The sequence below is a fragment of the Eptatretus burgeri genome, chromosome 11 (assembly GCF_056783735.1).
Source record: "Eptatretus burgeri isolate ZD-2024b chromosome 11, Ebu_testis_v1, whole genome shotgun sequence".
In the NCBI taxonomy this organism is placed as follows: domain Eukaryota; kingdom Metazoa; phylum Chordata; class Myxini; order Myxiniformes; family Myxinidae; genus Eptatretus; species Eptatretus burgeri.
The window spans coordinates 99,495,305-99,517,804 of record NC_140971.1 but is presented as its reverse complement, the minus strand read 5'-3'; the positions used below and the strand labels follow the sequence as shown (position 1 = coordinate 99,517,804).

General features: G+C 43.0%; 2 protein-coding genes across 2 annotated transcripts in view; one reads left to right on the top strand and one right to left on the bottom strand.

Moving 5' to 3' along the window:
- The window catches only part of NFS1 (NFS1 cysteine desulfurase), a 64,544-nt gene extending 45,813 nt beyond the window's left edge, over nt 1-18,731 (top strand). The window contains exons 9-13 of the mRNA XM_085847639.1: nt 1,138-1,243; nt 11,889-11,970; nt 15,474-15,557; nt 16,373-16,462; nt 18,330-18,731. Coding sequence (XP_085703765.1) covers nt 1,138-1,243; nt 11,889-11,970; nt 15,474-15,557; nt 16,373-16,462; nt 18,330-18,393 — 426 coding nt within the window. The 3' untranslated portion in view covers nt 18,394-18,731. The remainder of the gene's footprint in view (nt 1-1,137; nt 1,244-11,888; nt 11,971-15,473; nt 15,558-16,372; nt 16,463-18,329) is intronic.
- Nucleotides 2,664-20,875, bottom strand: LOC147017751 (uncharacterized). Its single transcript, XM_085847638.1, is given in 3 exon segments — nt 2,664-5,439; nt 5,442-6,374; nt 20,560-20,875. Coding segments are annotated over 3 exon segments (1,845 nt in total). The 5' UTR covers nt 20,747-20,875; the 3' UTR covers nt 2,664-4,714.
- Between the last annotated feature and the right edge of the window lie 1,625 nt (nt 20,876-22,500).

Here is a 22,500-nt window from a genome sequence, read left to right as displayed (position 1 = left end):
ACAACTTTTTGAGATATCCTGCCCAAACAAACAAACAAATGAAATTGCTCGTTGAGCAAGGAATTGCCGGAATGACTGTCATATCTCCATGATCTCTGAAAAAAACAAAAACCTGGAAATCAATTTGGTTCTTATAAGTCGATAGTGCTACTGTTTTATGAGTTATAGCACTTTGTTTGGTCATGATCAGAACTTAGAAGTCAATCGGACTTGAAATGGCGTTTTTATCGCAATTTGAAAGTTTTGACCCGACCCCCCCCCCCCCCCGACATTCGACCCCTGACCGCTAAGAAGGGTGTTGGTGTGATACCTCAATGAGACATATGGTTGGATGCAGAATTGGAAGATGCACATTTTGGATTTGGGTTGAAGTCTATACGACCATTTTAGCGGACGTTATTGCAAAAATAAGAATATCGGTGACCTTGACCTTGACCTTTGACCTAGATTCACCAAAAACAAGTGTCTAAGTTGGACCATGGCCGACGTCTGTACCCAGTTTGGTCATGCTTGCTGAAATGATGTGGCTGCTACAGGGTAAACGAACGAACAAACAGACAGACAGACACACACAGAGAATGACACACACAACCGACCAACATAATTGCCGAAATCCGAAGGATTCCGGCAATTAACAAACAGAAAGGGGTGAAAACATAACCTCCTTCATCTTAGGTGGTGGAGGTAATAAAATACAGCTCTTTACCTCGGGCATCACAAATCCCACAGCATTGCTCACTTGCCAAGCAAACATTATTTGCACTGAAGAGAAAAACAAGTTTTAATTTAACGCGAAGGTGTATTATGATGAGCATCCATACATTTGATACCAGGAGTATTTAGCACATGTCATTTAATATTATTCGAGCTCGATGAGCCGGATGGCTTCCTCCTGTGTCCAGGTTCTTTGTGTATCCTTGTGTACAGACTGAGCTGTTCTCAAATTCAATTAAATATTAATTTAATTATCTTAATAACCATGCTCCCCACTCCTACCCCAAGCCATGCCCATGGATACCCCTCCCTGTCGCCCCCCCCACACCCTCCACTTACTCTGCTGTAGCCGAAGGTGTGATAAAATGCCAGAACGTTTATTAACAAGACTTATTGATGGCCCTTTGTTTTGTTGCCTTGCAGTACGATCATAAGAGGATTTCATCTTTAGCCAAGTGTTTCATAGACAAGATCATGGAGAATGTGTCCGATGTGCATCTGAATGGAGACCTTGAGAGGAGGTACCCTGGTATGTGGACCTGCTTGCAAGGAGATACGATGGTTATGTCTACAAGCATATACTTGATGAATGAAATACGGAGGTTGAGGTTGGAGTGCAGTTGGAAAAATGCTGAAAATACACCGCTCTTGTTATTTTTAACCTTCAATTCCAACTCTAACATCACTAGTTGCACTATTTTGATGCTGCAATGAGTGAAGCGGATTCTTTTTCATAAATACACTCCACTCCCTATTAAATATGAATGAAACTCTCACCAAGTGACCTTTTTATACCCGAGCCAAGTCAAGTCTGTGCTTCAGAGATTAGTGACATGAAAGTGTTTCATCCTGTTAGACTTTGCCCTCAAATGGCATGGATTTGTGAGGGTAATGTGGTGGAAAGACTTTGGAGGATTCAAAGGGAGGTTCCTATAAATGGCTTAAATGACCTGGGAATTTAAATTATGGATTTGGGTGATAAATTTGACAACTTAGCAGGTGGTCTTGGTAATGAAGTATGTTATTATCCTTGGATTTTCTCATATTCTGTCTTCTTCATAATTATATAATTATTTTACTTCATTTTTCCTTTTTCATCTCCACCACCTAGTTTACAAAAACATTTCATCTTTAAATGGATTCACAGCTCCCAAGAACATCAGATAGACGTTAAAAACACATTGAATGAGGAACATGATTCATATTACATTGAAAATGATCAATCTGTTATGAGGAATGGTTAAATGAGTAATCTTTATCTTGTGTATGAAACCAGTCTGTTCTTTGCGACACGCCATGCTGGTCATCAACGCATGAGTTATTATAAATACGGGACAGAAAACTAACATGTGTTTTCAACAAGTGCAAGTTCAGTGTAGTTTTTATTGAAGAGCATATTTTTAGCTCACCTGGAACGAAGTTCCAGGGAGCTTATGGGATGGTGCGCCGTCCGTCCGTCCACAAACACTTGCAACTTCTTCTCTGAAACCACACATACCATTTCGATGAAACTTGACCACAACCTTCATCACCCAGTATGTTCCAAACTTTGTTTAGGGCATTAAAAAAAATCGGGCCCGAGAGGGGTCTACGGGGGTTGCCCCCCCCTCCAAGATAGGTATTTACCTTCTCAGAAACTACACATGGTATTCTGATGAAACTTGACCACAACCTTCATCACCCATGATGTACCAAAATTTGTTCATGATATTAGAAAAAAATTTGGGTCTAACGGGGTCTATGGAGGGTTTACAGGTGAGGGGGTTTCCCCCCAAATAGGTATTTGCTTTCTTCTCAGAAGCAACGCACACCATTCTGACAAAACTTCACCATAACCTTCAACACCCCTGATGTACCAAAATTTGTTCATGACATTAGAAAAATCAGGCTCTAGGAATGTGTAAAGGGGGGAGGGGTTCCCCCCAAAATGTGTATTTGCTTTCTTTAAAAAAATGTTCTGGAGGACCCAAAAGTCCCGAAAAGCTCCTGAGGACCCAAAAGTCCCAAGAACTTCCCGAAAAGCTCCTGAGGACCCAAAAGCCCAAGAACTTCCCGAGGACCCAAAACTTCCCAAGGTCCCAAAAAGTCCCAAAAGGTTCCTGAGGACTCAAGTCCCCGAGGACCCAGAAGACCCAAAGACCCCTGTTTCTGTCGATCCTGTAGACCCTTTAAGAGTCAATTGTACTACAAAAATCCGTTAGAATTCCAATGTTTTAAATACTCCCCATGTTAAGGTATATGAGCACAGTACCCACCCCATGGGCTATCTTGTTCCAAGCATGCAACACGTTCTTCTGATGCATACCTTTATTTGGGCGGTGTATAGGCAAGTGACAGCTCTGTACAGGAAAAGTAAATAACCTGTGTTACATGCATGAAGCAAAAACATACCTTCTGCTTATAATTCAAAACATATTGGCACTTTTGCACTTTCTTCAAACAAGGCACCATTTCTTTCAGAAAATTTTTGGAATAAATAAAAATATTTTGGAATCCACAGATGTATTTATTTGGTTTGCAGTGGAACCAAACAAAAAAAGCTGAAAAAAAAACTAAATATCTTAACTTATTACACACAGAAATCCTAAAATGGCCCAGACAGTATGATTGGCACCTTTTAAAAGTTGTGAGAAATAATTAGATTTCAAGCAGGTGATTCTCCTTTACTTTGGAATGGAACTCACCTGTGGTGAGTTTCAGGTGCCTGCAATATAAAAATCACCCATTTAACCAGTTTGAATAGAGAAAAGGAGTCATTCTGCGGTTTTGTGTCACTGTGAACATGGAGAAAAGAAAGAAAACCAGAGAATGGTCTGAGAAGGTCAGACACAAGATTGTAGCCAAGCATGGACAATCTCAAGGCTACAAGTCCATCTCCAGAGACCTTGGCATTCCTGTGTCCACTGTACACAATGTTATCAGGAAGTTTAAGGCCCGTGGCACTGCAGCCAACCTCCCCGGACGTGTGCGCGAGAGAAAACTTGATTGAAGATTGCAGCGAAGGATTGTTCGAATGGAGAGAGCACCTCAATCAACTGCCAAACAGATTCAAGCTGACCTTCAGACACAAGGTACGACAGTTTCAACTCGCACCATCCGTCGCCAACTCGGTGAAAGGGGGTTCTATGGTAGGAGACCCAGGAGGACCCCACTGCTGAGAGAGACATAAGAAAGCCCGACTGGAGTTTGCCAAAACACACCTGAACAAGCCAAAATCCTTCTGTGAGAATGTCCTGTGGACAGATGTGCTTTCACAAAAACTCTAATTTGGTCTCATCATCTCTGTTTACAGAAAACAAGATGAAACCTTCAAAGAAAAGAACACCTCTGCAGTCATAGTACAGGCAAAATGTCAGCTGACCTCGCACAAATTGCAACAAAAGCAAACTCAACAGATTTTGATTCCTGAATCTGTCCTCGGTGACAGAAAAAAAAAGTCCTCAGGGATCCTCTGGGGTGGGGGGGGGGGTAAAGTCCTGAAATCATGGAAATCCAATATGGCTGCCACCTGGCTTTGGGGAAAATGAGAAAATTGTAAATATTGATATTTTAATATGTAAATATATGTTTTTCTGCATTGTAATTGTTTCTAGTTATGGTCAGTATATTGATATACAAGAATAATTTGTCAACAGCAAGGCATTGAGGGCTGCATCAACAATTCGGTGTGTGCGAACTGCGCGGGCAATGGCCTTGCCACTAAACATATGAATCACTGCATTGGGGGCATATATCACCTCCATCAGTTCTTTAAGCCCAGATGACACCATCAGGTGTTCAATACATCCGAGGAAACTCATCTCTGCATGGAAACCGCCCAAGCGTAGGACAATCCCTTTAAGATCACTTCCCATAGGCTCTGAGTTGATGAACATGAGGGCCTTCCACCAGAGGGGCTGATCAAAGGTGATTACTGGAGTGACACCGTGGCGTCGTGCATGTTCACTGACAAACATCAGGGTCGAGTATATGCATGTGCTGTCACTCGAGTTCATGTCTATCATGGGCAGAAACATGATAGCTGCCTTGCCAGGGTGGTCACCCTTGTGTTTATGAATTGCATCATTCCTGACCATGCAGGTCTGGGGGACCCAAACAAGATGGATGTCTTCCACAGAACATCAAGATTTTCAGAGCAGTTCTGGGCTTTTAGGTTGACAGGTTTCTGGTACGTCACTGCTGTCATCCCGTGACTTTCTTCCTTGTGGTACCGTATCTGCACCCTTCCAACCATTGTGACATCACGAGACGTCACCTTTGCCCTGGGTATTGGCCGGCCTGATCTGGTTCCAGGGGTGACTGTGTCAATCATCCCCATGCCATGGAATGTGCCATGGCCATGCAGTGTGCGAATGTTATGGTCCACATTGTCGGCTGCATACTGCACAAACTCTGTTGTCAGGTTAGGGATGTCTGTTCCATGTGACTGAGCAGCATTTCGTTCAAACCGATGCACCTCTTCATATGAACAGCAGAACCCGTGATTATGAAGGGAGTCGATGAGAAATCGTGATGCGAAGTGGTGATATATCTGCACACCCAACCCAACCTGTAGTGGTGCCAGTAAGACTCTGGGTCTAGTTGCCTGCACTATGGCTTGCCCAATTGAAGCCACTTTAGCACCATCTTTCTTTCCCACAAACAGTCCTTCAAGCAGTACCAGCAGAGTATCTGGTAAGTATTTAATGCCAGCCTCTTGCGATTGCAGGTCATCACCACATGGGATGTTTCAATGGTTTTAATGTCTTCTTTGAGTTTGGCAGCGGCCTGTACAAGCTTGATTTTCTCTTCAGTCGTGTCTTTTTCCTGCTGCTGGTTGTTGTAATATTCCTGAAGCACTGCCCTGGCTGTTGTCCTGAAGGTGACCACGTTCAGCTTGCCGTTGATCGCAGTTTGGATTATCCTTTCACCAAAGTGTTCCCACAGCCTCACCTTCATGTGGATGTAGCTGTATGCTTCGTGGTTAGTGCCTGCCAGTTTCTGTGTCATGAGGTCAACGAGATCATTGATGGTGATCTGCTCATCATCATTTTCCTCAAGATATCTTGCCACTTGCAAGAATGCTGCTGTCTTCTCATCGCCTCGAGGCCGTCCAAGCTTTGTCCTCTTGGATTCTTCGGTGTCTGTCATCTGAGCTATTGGTATCTGTTTATTTGTGCGAAAGTTAACACTGCATGTTTGGTGGTAAACTGCATCTGCTGCATGCAAGTCATGCACATGCAGAATCCGTGCCTTCACAGCATCTGACCAAACATCGGCTCGTTCGCGGCATATTGCCAGGAGCGTGTCCTTCAATTCAATTGTCTTTACCTGAAGCACATCCTGCATCTTCCGCTTCTTCCCAAACTTGGCTGGTCTACCACAGAAAAGGCAATCAGTGTTGAAAGAAAACCCCTCCTCAGATGACCTAAGTACATGTCTATCACTGCTTGTACTGGCCTTTGACTCTTCTTTCCTGGTATCCTTGGCTATCTGATGAGGGTTGCAGTTTTTGCGCCGGCAGTCTTTGTGCACCCTTTCCCCAGGTACAGTGTGAATGCTGTCTTTCCTTGCGCTGCTGGCCTGGTTGATGGCTGAACACCCCTTTTCTGTTAGAGTTGAAGCTGATGGGCCTCCTCCATCCTGTTTGCAGATGGCACACCGTTCAGGTCCCTCCATGCCTGAAAATAAAAATCCAGAATTAGGATAATTTTTTTTAAAGTTTGAACTGACTATGTTATATTAACAAATAAACATAGCTATGGTATTTAAAATCAGAATTTGTCTTAATCCTATTAATGTATTAGCTATAGCCAGGCGTTTATCCTTTGTTTGGACCGAATACGCACAAAGTGCACATATTTCAGATTAAGGGGGTAGCGGTCGGCAAAAGGAAATAAATTCAATAAAAATTTAATATTGTGTGTTAATTCTTTCACCAGAGGATAGTACTAATGTCCCTGTATCTGGAAATATATAGTATGTATGCCTGGGGATACATATGTTCTTTTTGAACAAACTTTCTCAAGTCAAAATTTTTTTAGGGAAAAAATATTGACATTTTTGGACAAAAAAGCTATAATTTTTTATTTTACCCTCAATACATTTCACTTTTTTATAATTATTCTTGTATATCAATATACTGACCATAACTAGAAACAATTAGAATGCAGAAAAACATATATTTACATGTTAAAATATCAATCTTTACAATTTTCTCATTTTCCCCGAAGCCGGGTGGCGGCCATATTGGATTTCCATGATTTCAGGATTTCCCCCCCCCCCCCCGGAGGATCCCTTAGGACTTTTTTTCTGTCACTGAGGACATATTCAGTGACCAAAATCTGTTAAGTTTGCTTTTGTTGCAGTCTGTGTGAGGTTGACCAAATATTTCTGCTAAAATGCCTGTACTATCAAACATGGAGGAGGTTCAGTGATGTTTTGGGGTTGCTGTGCTGCCTCTGGTACTGGGTTGCCTTCAATGTGTGCACGGCATCATGAAATCAGGAGATTACCAAGGAGGCATTTTGGAGTGCAATGTTCAACCCAGTGTCAAAAAGCTGGGTCTCTGTCGAAGGTCATGGGTCTTGCAGTGGACAATGGCCCCAAACACACTTCAAAAAGCACCCACGAATGGTTCAACACAAAATGCTGGACTGTTCGGAAGTGGCCAGCAGTGAGTCCAGATCTAAATCCCATTGAGCACCTGTGGGGAGATCTGAAAACAGCAGTTTGGAGAAAGCAGCCTTCAAATCTGGGAGAACCGGAGCAGTTTGCACAAGTAGAGTGGACCAAACTGCCAGTAGAGAGGTGTAGGAAACTCATTCACGGCTAGAGGAAGCCCTTGACTGCAGTTATTTTGTCCATAGGTTGTGCTGCCAAATATTAAGTCGAGGGTGTCAATAAATTTGTCAATGGCATTTCTTTTTATTTTCTGATTTCAAAGGATATATTAAGTTCCGAATCAAAAACAAAGGTTCTGTTATATGAACAGTGAAATAAAGAATTGTGGAGACCAAATACTTTTTTCAATTTCAACTTATTTTTCGAGAAAATTGTGAGTTATTTGAAAAAATTGCAAGGGTGCCAATATTTTTGGCCACATCTGGGCTTGGTGAATAGCAAGGTAATGCTCAATCAGTACAGCAGATGGGTATGCAACAAGGCTGTGAAGACCAATGAAAATTCTGTCCATCGGACCAACGGGCCCATTCATCTTGATAATTTTGCTCGATGACACAATGTCCATTTCTTGGAAAGTTCATGCTTTTTTTCATGTTCACTTTTACACATATTGCTGCCACTTCCTTGGCCTTACCAAAGCTAATATCCTTCATGCATCACCATGGTTTTTGAATTTTGTGCAGTTTGTGAGAAATGTTGTCATCATGCATGTTGTGTTACCGTAGACTAGGTTAACGGCTAAGGCTACAAAGGTGTTGGAGTCTCAAGTGACATGACATGATTTATTTTAATTTTTGATGAGCATCTAAACTAATCCAAATATCTCACTTCGGTGATAAGTTGATATCGGTTATTTTTTGGAAGTGGTTTGCAATTTGAATGTACTTTGCAGGTTTGTAAAGTGCGGTTCATTGGAAAGAGAATGTTGATCGAAGAAAATGAAAATTTAGGAGTGGGTTCAATGAGTTTGAATGACATGAATTTTCCACAAAATATTTCCTGATATCGCAGATACTGGTAGTGTGTAAACCTTCTGCTGTTTGTCTCCACCCCTCCGACAAGGTCGGAGACGGGGGAACCATGGATATGTATGTACTAGCTTGGATTGGCTCGCTCTGTTCGCCTCTCCACACATCGTTGCAGAGATAGACGTCACAGATTTGCTGTGTCGGCATGATTTACTCCGATCATAATACAAACACTTATCTTCTACAAATTTATTTGTAATAATGGTGATGATATATTTATTTGAAATTTCATTTGTGACATAAGATGGTTCAAGTGGTCTAAGTAATCAAGAGTCTCTCTGAAGGGTGTAAGGGTCTTTTGGGTCTCCTGGGTCTTTTGGGTTCTCGGGGACTTTTGGGTCATCTGGGTCGTCGGTGTCTTAAGGGTCTTGGGGGTCTTGAAGAGTCTTCAACGGTTGAAAGGGTCTCAGCAATCTAAAGCGTTGAAACGTACCTTCCAATCGTACGTATAATTAATAGATGTATATGGGTGATGTCAGGGTGCAACTGATGTTCAAAAACTACAGAACTAATAGACTTGCGTGCAGTCTGCAACATACATTCAAACCATATGTGATTAATAGGCATAAACAACAGGGCTTCCCAGACGGCTTCCCTGACTGACTCACCGCCTCACGGAACGTTTTCCGTTTTTATATATGTATACACATTAGAATGGACATTAAGACACATTAGGGAGTCGAGGAGAAGGGGGGGGGGATTCCAGCAGAGGTGACGTCCAGTTTAACGGCACACACATTGATGAATCGCCCTGCCTGTGAAACACGGGGATGACAGTTTATAGCTGGGTCGGGATTCAAACCCAGGCAGGACAGCTTCGAGCGACTGTGCATACCTCTCGGATATCCTTCCGTGATGTTAACAAAATGTTTCATCTTTTTAAATTTGTATTTAACTATGCTAAAGTGACTGCAAAACAATGTGGGCCATCGCAGGCGAGTGGCCTCTGAGCATTGTTCATGTCGATCCATATACAGTATTCAGTGACAGTGCGAATATTGCAGAGCACTCGCCAAGTGGCTTTAGCACTCCAACAAAATGGTTGATGAGTAACGGCTCGATTGGCATGTGATTAGCAATAACCGAACAGTCGTATTAAACATACACCTCCCAGAGATGCCCGAAATATCAAATATGTCTGAATTGGACAAATGAACACTTTTTTTTTTGGAGTCGTAACTGCTGCCAAGTTCAATTTTGGAGCTTAAATTTTGTAATTCAGCTTGGTTTCAGAGATTCTCGAGGTCATGGCATGTGTGGAAACGAAATAAAGCCATAAATGCCGACATCTCCGGGCATTTATGAGCATTGCAATATATCCAGCGATTCGTAGACGTGATGATATCAAATGTGTCCGAATTGGACAAATGAACACTTTTTCTTTTTTTTAAGCAGTCGGCACTGCTGCTAAATTCAGTTCTGAAGCTTCAATTTTTATAATACAGCTTATTTTTAGAGACTAGTTGGTCCGATGGACCAAATTTTCATTGGTCTTAACAGCCTTGTTGCATACCTGCCTGCTGTACTGCATGAGCATTAGCTTGCCTTGCACCAAGCCCAGATATCCTTGGGCCAGTGTGGGGATTATATGTTCATTATTATTATTTCCTTATGATACTACTATTATTATTCTTGTTGTAAATATTATTTGTATTAATCAATATACGCTTTGTTGCAATGTTATTGTTTTTGTTGGACATTTTGTAATTAGAATGCCATGCCGTGATCGAAGGACATATGAAGTTGCTTAATATGATACCTTACATGGCGTGTGTTTAAAACATGGGAATTCCAATGTATTTTTGTGGTAGAGTCGAGTCTTAAAGAATCTACAGGATCTACAGTCTTAGGGGTGTTTTGGATCCTCTCAGACTTTTGGATCTTCTCGGTCCTCAGGGACTTTTTGGGATTTTTGTGTCCTCAGGGACTTTTTAGGACTTTTGGGTCCTTGGGAACTTTAGGGCTTTTGGGGTCTTTGGGATTTTTGGGGTCCTCAGCGTCTTTGGGGTTTTAGGGGTCTACAAAGTTCAAAGGGGTCTCGGCACTCTCAAGGGTGAAAAGGTACATTCCAATAGTGCCTAATTAATGAATAGACATACGTAATTTATAGACAAACAAGCCGGAAGGTGACATGGGTGGTGGCGACATAATTGCATACTAGTCATACAGTTTTTGACAGATCAGGCTGAATTTTTTTTACAAAGAGGTTGATTATAGTGCGCATAAAAGTGTGGAAAGCCGATTTTTGATTTTCGAAAAAATTATTTTTTTAGGATTTTTCAAAAATTTCAGTGGCGTCCATAGCAACGGTGCTCAAAAGCATACAACTAGATTCTGGTATGAACCTACCAGTCAAGTTTCATCAAAATCGGTTGACTCCTCTGGCCTCCAGAGCTGTCCATTACATACAAACAAACACAAACAAACAAACATACAGACAGATGGAAAAACTGAGAATAATGGCAGCCTCGTGACCACCCAAAAGTCTGACACACACACACACACACACACACACACACACACACACACACACACACACACACACACACACACACACACACACACACACACACACACACACTTATTAGTATAGCTTATTATTATTTTGCAATACTGTCATGTTAATATTGGTATCAATATGCTATTGTCATTGTTATTATTTTTTGACATTTGAAATGGTCTTGGAAAAATGCCATGCTAAATAAGGTGGAACGATGCTTGTGGAAAAGGGTACTGAAATGGGAATTCCTCCAGACTTTTTTGCAGTTGAGTTTAAATCAACATTGGCGAAGCAAGTATGAAAATAACAGTTCTCTTACTTGTGATACAATTAGGGGTTCTGAAGCGTCACTTGTGATACCCTCTCCCACCACCACTGGGAACGGCGCTGCACGGTACACATTTACGAAGATGATTTATGTCGCATTGGAACTGGTGGGTGGGGACAAGGAAGTCACCACAACCTTTGCTTTATGAACCAAAGTCCCTTTGGAAAGTTTTATTGGTTGTGATTGCATAAGTAACGACCAAATACATCGACGTCAGACAGACAGATGTCAAAACACATATTTTAGTGTGATGACGGATCGACAGGGCTTACGGGGGCCCCACTGGGCCACTATTGCGTTTTGCATGGGGCTCCCAAATGACGAGCACTTCCTCTGGGAGCTGTTGGTGTAGATGCAGCATTGTGGCACAGGTTTGATCGGCCGAATGGCCTCCGCTTGCATCCAAGTTCCTTGTGTATATGATTGAGATGTATTTTGTGCAAATAAGGGAAAAAGGAACATTTTATCACGTGCAAACGCAAGTTGTTTATGATGTTTGTTCAAGGCGGTAAAAAGTGATTTTGAACTCCTGTGTCGGCTCAGTCCAATATTCATTGTCTCTTCTCACTGCTTGCTATCCACTTGCTTGTTTATTTCAGCATATTATTAAATAATTCCCACTGTTTAAGCTTGATGGCTTCCTGTCCCTCCACAGGTTGTGTGAACTTGTCATTTGCCTTCGTGGAGGGAGAGTCGTTGCTCATGGCACTAAAAGACGTGGCACTTTCATCTGGGAGGTGAAACATTACGAGATAAATCATTCTAGTCAAGCCATCTGGCCGGACTTTCTGTTCAGCACACACTAGGCCAGCAATAACCCTGGGGTCATGAAGTTATCTCACGGGATGGTTATTATCGTGCTGTACTAACACAGGTTAAGTCTTCTAACAGGATGGTTATTGTCATGCTATAATGTTGTGGGCCGGGTATCGGCGACGAGCGCGACCGCTAGATGGAGCCTGCAGAGTCGACTCCACCAAACACCTGGAATTCAGATCGTTACCCTCGGATAACTCCGAAGGTACGGGTCCCCTACAGGACCGTGAATCGTCAATAAATCAACCGCATGGGCACAGGGTTACTTGCCAAACTTCAAAATACCGAGAGGCCCACGTGGCGAACTACCAAGTATTCCCACCCTCGACGGAGCTCGTTTCCATGCTCGACCCGTGAGTAACCCGAGCGGATGGTTACCGAGGTTCCGTCGGTCCAAATGCACCCAACTACGGCAACAACGGCCTTTTTAAATTCCCCAACACGCACCGTGTTAAACCAATGAAGAAAACAGAGAAACGAGCTGATACATTCAACAAATGGATATTTATTTACAACAGGTGGGGAAGCAACACAAATGGCAGAGTTATCAGACTATAAGAAATGCAGAATGTACAAGGCAAAAAGCACTTAACAGTTCCTACTTAAAGACGGGCCCACAGACAGACGCACACCCAAAATAAACGAAATGGACCTTCCCGCCTCGTGTGGTTTGGCCAAGACGAGCGAACCAGACCAGCGTCGAGGTGGGACCAGCCCACCGCCAGCGAGATGCGACCAGCCCAGCGCCAGCGAGATGCGTCCAGCCCAGCGCCAGCGAGATGCGTCCAGCCCAGCGCCAGCGAGATGCGTCCAGCCCAGCGCCAGCGAGATGCGTTCCGCGCTCAGCGTCGAGAGATGCGTTCCGCGCTCAGCGTCGAGAGATTCGTTCCGCGCTCAAGCAGACCAGACGCTAATATTTGTTCTCTCTTTCCTCGTCCTTCTCGGGCACGGTCCGCTCATCGTGGCCTGCTCTCATTGGGCGGACCGCGTGTTATGGCTCCGCCTTCTTGCAAAAGGAACGCCCTCCAACAGGAAGTTGAGGAACAGTATCCCGCGCTGGCTTCCCATTGGCCGAACGCCTCGGCTTTGCATGCGCGTCGCTCATTGGGCGCAAAATGACGCATACCCTTATTTGGCGCCAGGCCAGACGAAGCGCTTCGTGTGCGCGCGAACAGCAGGCGTTGTTAGCGTTGTTGTTGTAGTAAAAAATCGTAACTATCAAAATAACTTCGCAGTGCATGTATGTAATTCCCATGAGACACAGGTAGGGGGCCCTAACTCGAAACACACATTTATCGAAATAACTAAGCTGAGGGACTGCTGTCTGTTTGTGTGCACAAGGTTTCCAAATCCGCAACAATACTAACACAGGTGAAATCAACGAACAGGATGGTTATTATCATGTTATTCTAACACAGGTGATGTCATCTAACAGGATGGTTATTATCGTGCTATACTAACACAGGTGAAGTCATCTAACAGGATGGTTATTATCGTGCTATACGAACACAGGTGAAGTCATCTAACAGGATGGTTATTATCGTGCTATACTAACACAGGTGAAGTCATCTAACAGGATGGTTATTATCGTGCTATACGAACACAGGTGAAGTCATCTAACAGGATGGTTATTATCGTGCTATACTAACACAGGTGAAGTCATCTAACAGGATGGTTATTATCGTGCTATACTAACACAGGTGAAGTCATCTAACAGGATGGTTATTATCGTGCTATACGAACACAGGTGAAGTCATCCAACAGGATGGTTATCATGCTTATTATCTTTATTATCAGGATGGTTATTATTCTTAACATGTTTTGTAATTTTGATTTGATGTTTCTGTTTTTTGATTTTGATTTGATGTTTCTGTTTTGTGATTTTGATTTGATCTCTCTGTTTTGTGATTTTGATTTGATCTTTCTGTTTTGTGATTTTGATTTGATCTTTCTGTTTTGTGATTTTGATTTGATCTTTCTGTTTTGTGATTTTGATTTGATCTTTCTGTTTTGTGATTTTGATTTGATGTTTCTGTTTTGACGATTTTGATTTGATGTTTCTGTTTTGTGATTTTGATTTGATGTTTCTGTTTTGTGATTTTGATTTGATGTTTGTTTTGACGATTTTGATTTGATGTTTCTGTTTTGTGATTTGGATTTGATGTTTCTGTTTTGTGACTTGGATTTGATGTTTTTGTTTTGTGACTTGGATTTGATGTTTCTGTTTTGTGACTTGGATTTGATGTTTCTGGTTTGTGATTTGGATTTGATGTTTCTGGTTTGTGATTTGGATTTGATTTTTCTGGTTTGTGATTTGGATTTGATGATTTTGATTTGATGTTTTTGTTTTGTGACTTGGATTTGATGTTTTTGTTTTGATGATTTTGATTTGATGTTTCTGGTTTGTGATTTGGATTTGATGTTTCTGGTTTGTGATTTGGATTTGATGTTTCTGGTTTGTGATTTGGATTTGATGTTTCTGGTTTGTGATTTGGATTTGATGTTTTTGTTTTGATGATTTTGATTTGATGTTTTTGTTTTGATGATTTGGATTTGATGTTTGTTTGGTGATTTGGATTTGATGTTTCTGTTTTGTGACTTTGATTTGATGTTTTTGTTTTGTGATTTGGATTTGATGTTTCTGTTTTGTGATTTGGATTTGATCTTTCTGTTTTGTGATTTGGATTTGATGTTTGTTTTGTGATTTGGATTTGATGTTTCTGTTTTGTGATTTTGATCTGATGTTTCTGTTTTGTGATTTTGATCTGATGTTTCTGTTTTGATGATGTTGATTTGATGTTTGTTTTGTGATTTGGATTTGAACTTTCTGTTTTGTGATTTTGAATTGATCTTTCTGTTTTGTGATTTTGATTTGATCTTTCTGTTTTGTGATTTTGATTTGATCTTTCTGTTTTGTGATTTTGATTTGATGTTTCTGTTTTGTGATTTGGATTTGATGTTTTTGTTTTGTGATTTGGATTTGATGTTTCTGTTTTGTGATTTGGATTTGATGTTTCTGTTTTGTGATTTGGATTTGATGTTTCTGTTTTGTGATTTGGATTTGATGTTTGTTTTGTGATTTGGATTTGATCTTTCTGTTTTGTGATTTGGATTTGATGTTTGTTTTGATGATTTTGATTTGATGTTTCTGTTTTGACGATTTTGATTTGATGTTTCTGTTTTGTGACTTGGATTTGATGTTTTTGCTTTGTGATTTGGATTTGATGTTTCTGTTTTGTGATTTGGATTTGATGTTTTTGTTTTGTGATTTGGATTTGATGTTTCTGTTTTGTGATTCGGATTTGATGTTTCTGTTTTGTGTTTTGGATTTGATGTTTTTGTTTTGTGATTTGGATTTGATGTTTCTGTTTTGTGATTTTATAATTTCCCTGCATGTGATGCTTTGGTTGTGCTTTTTCTCCAGTGCCTGCACATCAGCCTCACTGGAGCCTTCTTACGTTCTACGTGCTCTTGGTATCAACGAAGATTTGGCACACTCCTCCATCAGGTTCGCTATCTCGGCTTTGACTCGGATTCTTTCTCTTCAAACTTGACTTTGTTCCCAGTGCTTTTTATTTTATTTTTTTTCCCCTCCTCTAATAAAGAAAATTTGAATGAAAAATACAAACCCTCATTTTAACATCTTTACATATTTACATACCTTTGCAAGATTTAATTTTAATTAAATGGTGTTTACTTTATCAGAAGTCGATGTTTAAGGAACCTCTGCTTGGCCTTCTCCTTCATCTGATGTGTTTCAGATAAGAGTAGGCAAAGTTAGTAAGCTGTAAACCTCAGTTATATTCACAGCACCACAACCGAACCGACCAATCCAACAGGGCTATGGCAGTTCCACGTTTCATCCTCTCACCTGGAACCCCACTTTTCCCCCAACAGTTTTTATTGTGCTGTCTTTGGGTGTATATAGTTGCTGTATTAGAATTGGGACATGTCAAAGGTTTACCTGATTTCCAAGAATAGTTTGTTGTTGAGCCTGACCTGGAAGTCTTTTTAAAATTATTTTTATGTTAATAATGATTCTTTGTTTAATATTTAATTTTTGAAAGATTTTATATGAAGTTTGGTGGATATAACATGTGGAAAGGATAATGGACATTTTGAATAAATTATTTGATGTTCCAGCAAAGATTTTCCTTGGGATAGAAGTCATTTTCAATGCTTTGACTGACTGCAATCTGACTGTACCATATATCATTGTTACTTTACCTGTGGATGCATCTCATGATGACATCTTCAGGAAGAGCTTTCTGAGTGCACAAATGTTTTATGCCTTGGGATATCAGTGTCTATTTTCATCTCCAGGTTTGGCCTTGGTCGCTTCACCACAGAGCGTGAGGTATACTACACTGCGGAGAAGTGTATCCAACACGTGAAGCGTCTCCGTGAGATGAGGTACCCATGTCAAGTTGTTAGTTTGATTCCGACCTCATATGTGACACTATACTTGACTTTATTATCTCCTCGCAAATACCACCTGTCATGTCACTGGGGTGGGGGGAGGGAGGGAGAAGGAGGGGTGGGCGGGAGAGAGAAGGAGGGGTGGGCGGGAGAGAGAAGGAGGGGTGGGCGGGAGAGAGAATGAGGCGTGGGCGGGAGAGAGAAAAATGAGACAGGAGGGGTGGGGAAGGTAAGACGGTGTGAAGTGAGAGGAAGAGAAGGCAGACGTGTGGTGGAGCGTTAATTACAATTTGTACCATCTCATCAAAATGATTCTGCTCGAATAACAGTGAAGAAGGAAACAAGTTAATGTCTGAAACCCATTTTCTACTAGTCATATTATAAAGATAGCCCAGAGACAAAACCCGCCAGACGCATGCGAAGCCAAGCCGTCCAGACACAAACACTGCTTTGACACATCCAAAGACAAACTCCAGTCTGGACATAAATATTGCTCAGACAAGTTTGGAGAGAAACACCATTCGGACACATCCAGAGAAAACTCCCACCCGGACATAAACACCCCCGGATATATCAAGAAACAAACACTGTTCAGACATGACCACCACCCGGATATGTCCAGAGACAGACAGACAGACAGACAGCCAAAGCCAGGTGGGGGTGAGGAAGGGGAGTTGGCAGAGTGAATGTTATGCTTTATACACACACACACACACACACACACACACACACACACACACACACACACACACACACACACACACACACACACACACACACACACACACACACGTACTTGACCAATATCTGCAAGCCTTTTGGGAATCGGCAGGTTTGAGTCAGTGTGATTACCGATTACAGCACGTACTGTATACAACCGAGAAAGCTTGAGTCGCTTTCACCGAAAAACGATGCTACAATTTATAGACATTTCAGGGATATGTTCACAAACATTAATCTTTATAAACAGCTGTGTGTGATGGGTGGGAAAAAAGAAACACGTTTATACAGCTACCCATAACAGAAGAAAGAATAGCTCAGACGAGGGACGGAAGAGTCACAGACATCCTGTGAGATGAGCGTTTCTGTTGAACAGCATCTGAAGTAACACAAACACCCTGTATGGAAGATCTGTGATGTCAGAACGCACGTGAGGAATGTAAGAGGTCCATACTGTTTGGGAAGGGGGAGTAGTATGAGCTTGGGAAGCACGGTGTGGTCAGCGAGGCAGCAGGGCACCGGTCTGGGTGAGAAGAGACTCGGAGGTGGTGGGCGTGTGTAGGTGAACCACCACATGTCTGCATTGCTTCAAATGAGGTTTAACTCAGAATTCCAAGCTCAGCGATATGCAGACACCGGTGGAAGAAGGGGCAGTTTAAAGCATGAAGATGATCATTGCTGTGAAAATGTGGTGGTACATGGGATGTGGTTTTTGAAGCAGGCCAGCTTGGAGGGGGTATGTGATGAGGAGAAATAAAAGAGAAGACAGGAATGGGAATAATTGAAAGGGGAAGTAATGGTGTATTTTGCATTTTCTTTGACAATGGGAAAGGAGGAAGGTGCAGAGGGTATGTATTTTAATAAATCCAGTTAAATATTTTTATTTTATCATGTGGTACTCGGTAGGTAGGTGAGGAGAGGGACATGAAATCCTGATAGAGATAATGAAATTTTATCAATTTGTCACATTACCTTTCACCTACCCCCTGCTTCCCAACTTGTAAATGAGGAATCAAAAGTTGGTGAAATCACAATGGTCAGTCAAGAACAGACTAAAACAACCGGGCATTTTGTTTTCAATGAGACTTTTGTTCCACTATTGAGAAGGTGTCTGTAATTTTACCCACTTTATCTTTGGCAGCCCTTTGTGGGAGATGGTCCAGGAAGGAATTGACCTGAAAAGCATCCAATGGAGTCAGCACTGAGACCATGTGTGTGTTCACTCCACCATGAGTGTTTGAGAAGAGCTGATCACCGATTCCGCATAACAAAAGTAATTTTATTCATTTGCACATTGAGTCGAGGCCGAACCTTTTATTCTTGCTTTTTTTTGTAAAACGTATTCTTGCTATTTCTTGCCGTGGATATGTTGTATTATCTAATGCTTGATGCAAATGAGATAAGAAATTGAGAGAATGCACATAAGTAATATTTCCTATTATGGTCAGGTTGGAGTCGAGTTCAACTGTTTAAAATGCATGTTTAATCCGATATTGTTTCATGATTACTGGAAAAATAAAATTTGAGCAATGCTTAAAACTGTTCCCTTTGCATATGAAGTTTGTCTTAACTAGAAACACATCTGTTCCCTCTTGGGGGGGGGCGGGGGGAGGAGGAATGGGGCAAATATATATTGTGCCAGGGCTAGTAATGCCCCCTCTCTCCAGCAGGAGTCAGTAAAACACTTGCATTTTGCCATGTTTACAGGCGAACATTGTAAGTAGTCTCCCCACCCTTGCGGAGGTGGGGTATTTTGTGCCCATGACCTGAGCCTGGGTACCCTAATCAGGTATGTGAAGTTGTGTGGAGATTGGCCCAGCTGTTTCGATTCTATAAATATCAGACAGACAGACACGAGAATTGTCTTATTTTATATACAGTTGTAGGACATTCATTTTGGATTAACAAGATGACATTTGTACACAATACCTTGTCAGAAAGGGAAGTCTATTCACAGGGTAGTTGGAGGGAGAGAAAAACAGTGGTGATTAGGAATGTAAATTAATATTGAATTGTGAAGGAAGTCAGATCAGGAATCTTTTGTTCACCAACACCTTCTTTGCCAAGTTTCTCATACCAAGAGACTGTTGTCAGATGTACAAAAACCCTGCCCCAGAAATAAACAGTTCAGCATTTGATCTGAACAAGTCTGCCATACTTTTATTCAGGTTTCTTGAGCTCCAGCTTGAACCAACCCCCCTCCCCCCCCCACACACACACACAGCGTGATGAGAGGACGAGGGGAAGGTAGGGCGTGAGGAGAGGACGAGGGGAAGGTAGGGTGTGAGGAGAGGACGAGGGGAAGGTAGGGCGTGATGAGAGGACGAGGGGAAGGTAGGGCGTGATGAGAGGACGAGGGGAAGGTGGGGCGTGATGAGAGGACGAGGGGAAGGTAGGGCGTGATGAGAGGATGAGGGGAAGGTAGGGCGTGATGAGAGGACGAGGGGAAGGTAGGGCGTGATAGGACGAAGGGAAGGTAGGGCGTGATAGGACGAGGGGAAGGTAGGGCGTGATGAGAGGACGAGGGGAAGGTAGGGCGTGATGTGAGGATGAGGGGAAGGTAGGGCGTGATGAGCGGGCGAGGGGAAGGTCGGGTGTTATGGTAGGGCGTGATGAGAGGGCGAGGGGAAGGCGGCGTGGTGAGAGGGTGAGGGGAAGGCGGCGTGGTGAGAGGGCGAGGGGAAGGCGGCGTGATGAGAGGGCGAGGGGAAGGCGGCGTGATGAGAGGGCGAGGGGAAGGCGGCGTGATGAGAGGGCGAGGGGAAGGCGGCGTCATGAGAGGGCGAGGGGAAGGCGGCGTGATGAGAGGGCGAGGGGAAGGCGGCGTGATGAGAGGGCGAGGGGAAGGCGGCGTGATGAGAGGGCGAGGGGAAGGCGGCGTGATGAGAGGGCGAGGGGAAGGCGGCGTGATGAGAGGGCGAGGGGAAGGCGGCGTGATGAGAGGGTGAAGGGAAGGCGGCGTGATGAGCGGGTGAGGTGAAGGCGGCGTGATGAGAGGGTGAGGGGAAGGCAGTGTTGGGGGCATTACTGGGGTTATAAGTGCCAAAACAGCAACATTTTATTTTTAACCGCCGGGTTCTGTATAAAACTGGGCGAGAGCATTTAAAACCCACACTATCTTCCGAGCAAAGGCCTGCATGCATGCTCGCACATGCAATGACCTTTGAAACCCTCCGGTTGGTTCAGTCAAAATCAAATTCAAACATGCCAATGAAGGGGAAGCCATTTTATATTCATACATGCCATACGAAGGGGAAGCCTTAACAGCCCCCATACATGTTCCTCCAACCTCCTCATGGTCCATGCCAACTGTGCATGCACACCGGTTATTATACGCATCCTTTCACTCACACACATACACGGATTCTTACCAGCATGCTCAACTTTCCCCACCCCCGCACTGCACAGTATGTCCCACATGGCTTCTGCGCCGCAGGACATCCACTCCCTGTGTGCCGAAATGCATGGTTCACAGGATGGCCATGTAACCTCCGCCACGGCACCACAGGTCGGGTGCGAGTTCAGTCCACACACCAGAGAAACCCACGCACCGCACATACTTAAGCAAACATGCAGGCATGCACACACCTTTGTTGAGTCCCTTTACAACCCCCAATCTACGCTTTTGTATCCCGCCCGTGCATGCTGTCTACATATCTCTTCGTGCTTGTAGCAATTGTCGGCTGTACCTCCTGATTGGAACACACCACCAGCTCCCGCGCTCCCTTGTTATGGAGCCACGAAAGTGCCCCCTCCCTCCTCCCTCCCTCCCCCCCCCCCCGGTACGTGCCCCAATTTCCTCCTTGGGAGTTCCGTACAAGCATTTTTTTAATTGGTATTTTACTATAACAGCATTAATAAAATAAAAGCACAACGCAGAAAAAGGTGAAAAAATGCGATGTGTGAAAAACAAATTCACCACACTTTTTCTTTTTTAGCAGGCAAACTTGATGACACAAACTGCGTTTACTACCGACTGTAGGGCACTCACCAAGTGGCAAGCAAGCACTCCAACGAGCAAGCACTCAATCACTTTTGCAGGGTAATCTCAAATTGTTGTTTTAAACTTTGGGTTTACCTGCCACGACTCTCAAGCTTGCACACAATTTGGCAGCCAGGGTTGTAGTTCAAGCTCGTAATTCCGATTGTATCACTCTGCGTAGCCAGGTGAAGAGGCTAAGAAGAGTGATACAATCTATAGATTCTTCACTTAATGGCATCCTTCACGCATTGATTTCCAAAAAGAAAATAAAAACTTGTTCCTGCTCGTGTTTCCCTTTTACTCGCACCATCCAAGACCTCACAACAAGAGCGCTTCAGTCTAACGGGAATTTACTGTTAATTCCTTACACAAGGATGAAGATTTTTGGTGCTCATGCATTCTGTCAATATGCTCCTAAAGTTTGATTCATAAAACATCATCGATTACGGTTTTTAAACCTCTTTAAATCCCATCTTTTTTACACTTTGTTTTTGTTCATTGAGTTATTTATTTTAGTTTTCTTAAAAAATATATTTTTTGTTGTTTTTTTGAATTTTTACTATCAACCTTTCTTGCCATATAAAGCACTTTTATATTTTGTTTCTAAGCTTTTGAAGAGTGGGATATAAGAAACCAATTTGATTGATTGAAGGCCATGCAATATCAGAGCTTGAATTGACTTTCAGCAAAAGGAAATGTGGTCGGAAGTTGGGGTTGTTGTTCCATTCGGCAACCCATCTATTTGTGACACATTCATAGCTTTGACGAGGGTTGTGTGCGTTATGGAAGGACCAGCAGGTGCACCCGTGGGAAACCCATGCCATTTGCACATCTCGAGTTAGATGCTGCACAAGGAGTTTTTTTTACACATTGGGTACTGGCAATGCGTCAGATCCAGAAATGATGTAATGCACACAATACACTTCCTTCACATGTGTGAATACATGTCCATGCACATGTGAGATCCAGTTTGTAATGTAAACTTGTAATACCACGTGATGTAAAATGTGACTTCAAAATCTCTGTCGTCCTCCCTTTCTCCTCTAACCCCTCTCTCATCTCCCTTCCTCCCTCTCCTGTCTCCCTCTCTCATCGCCACCCCTCTCTCATCTCCCTCCCTCCACTGTCTCCCTCTCTCATCTCCCTTCCTCCCTCTCCTGTCTCCCTCTCTCATCGCCACCCCTCTCTCATCTCTCTCATCTTCCTCCTTCTGTCCCCTGTCTCCCTCTCTCTCATCGCCCCTCTTTCATCTCCCTCCCTCCGTCCCCTGTCTTCCTCTCTCATTGCCCCCTCTCTCATCTCCCTCCCTCCCTCTCCTCCCTCCCTCTCT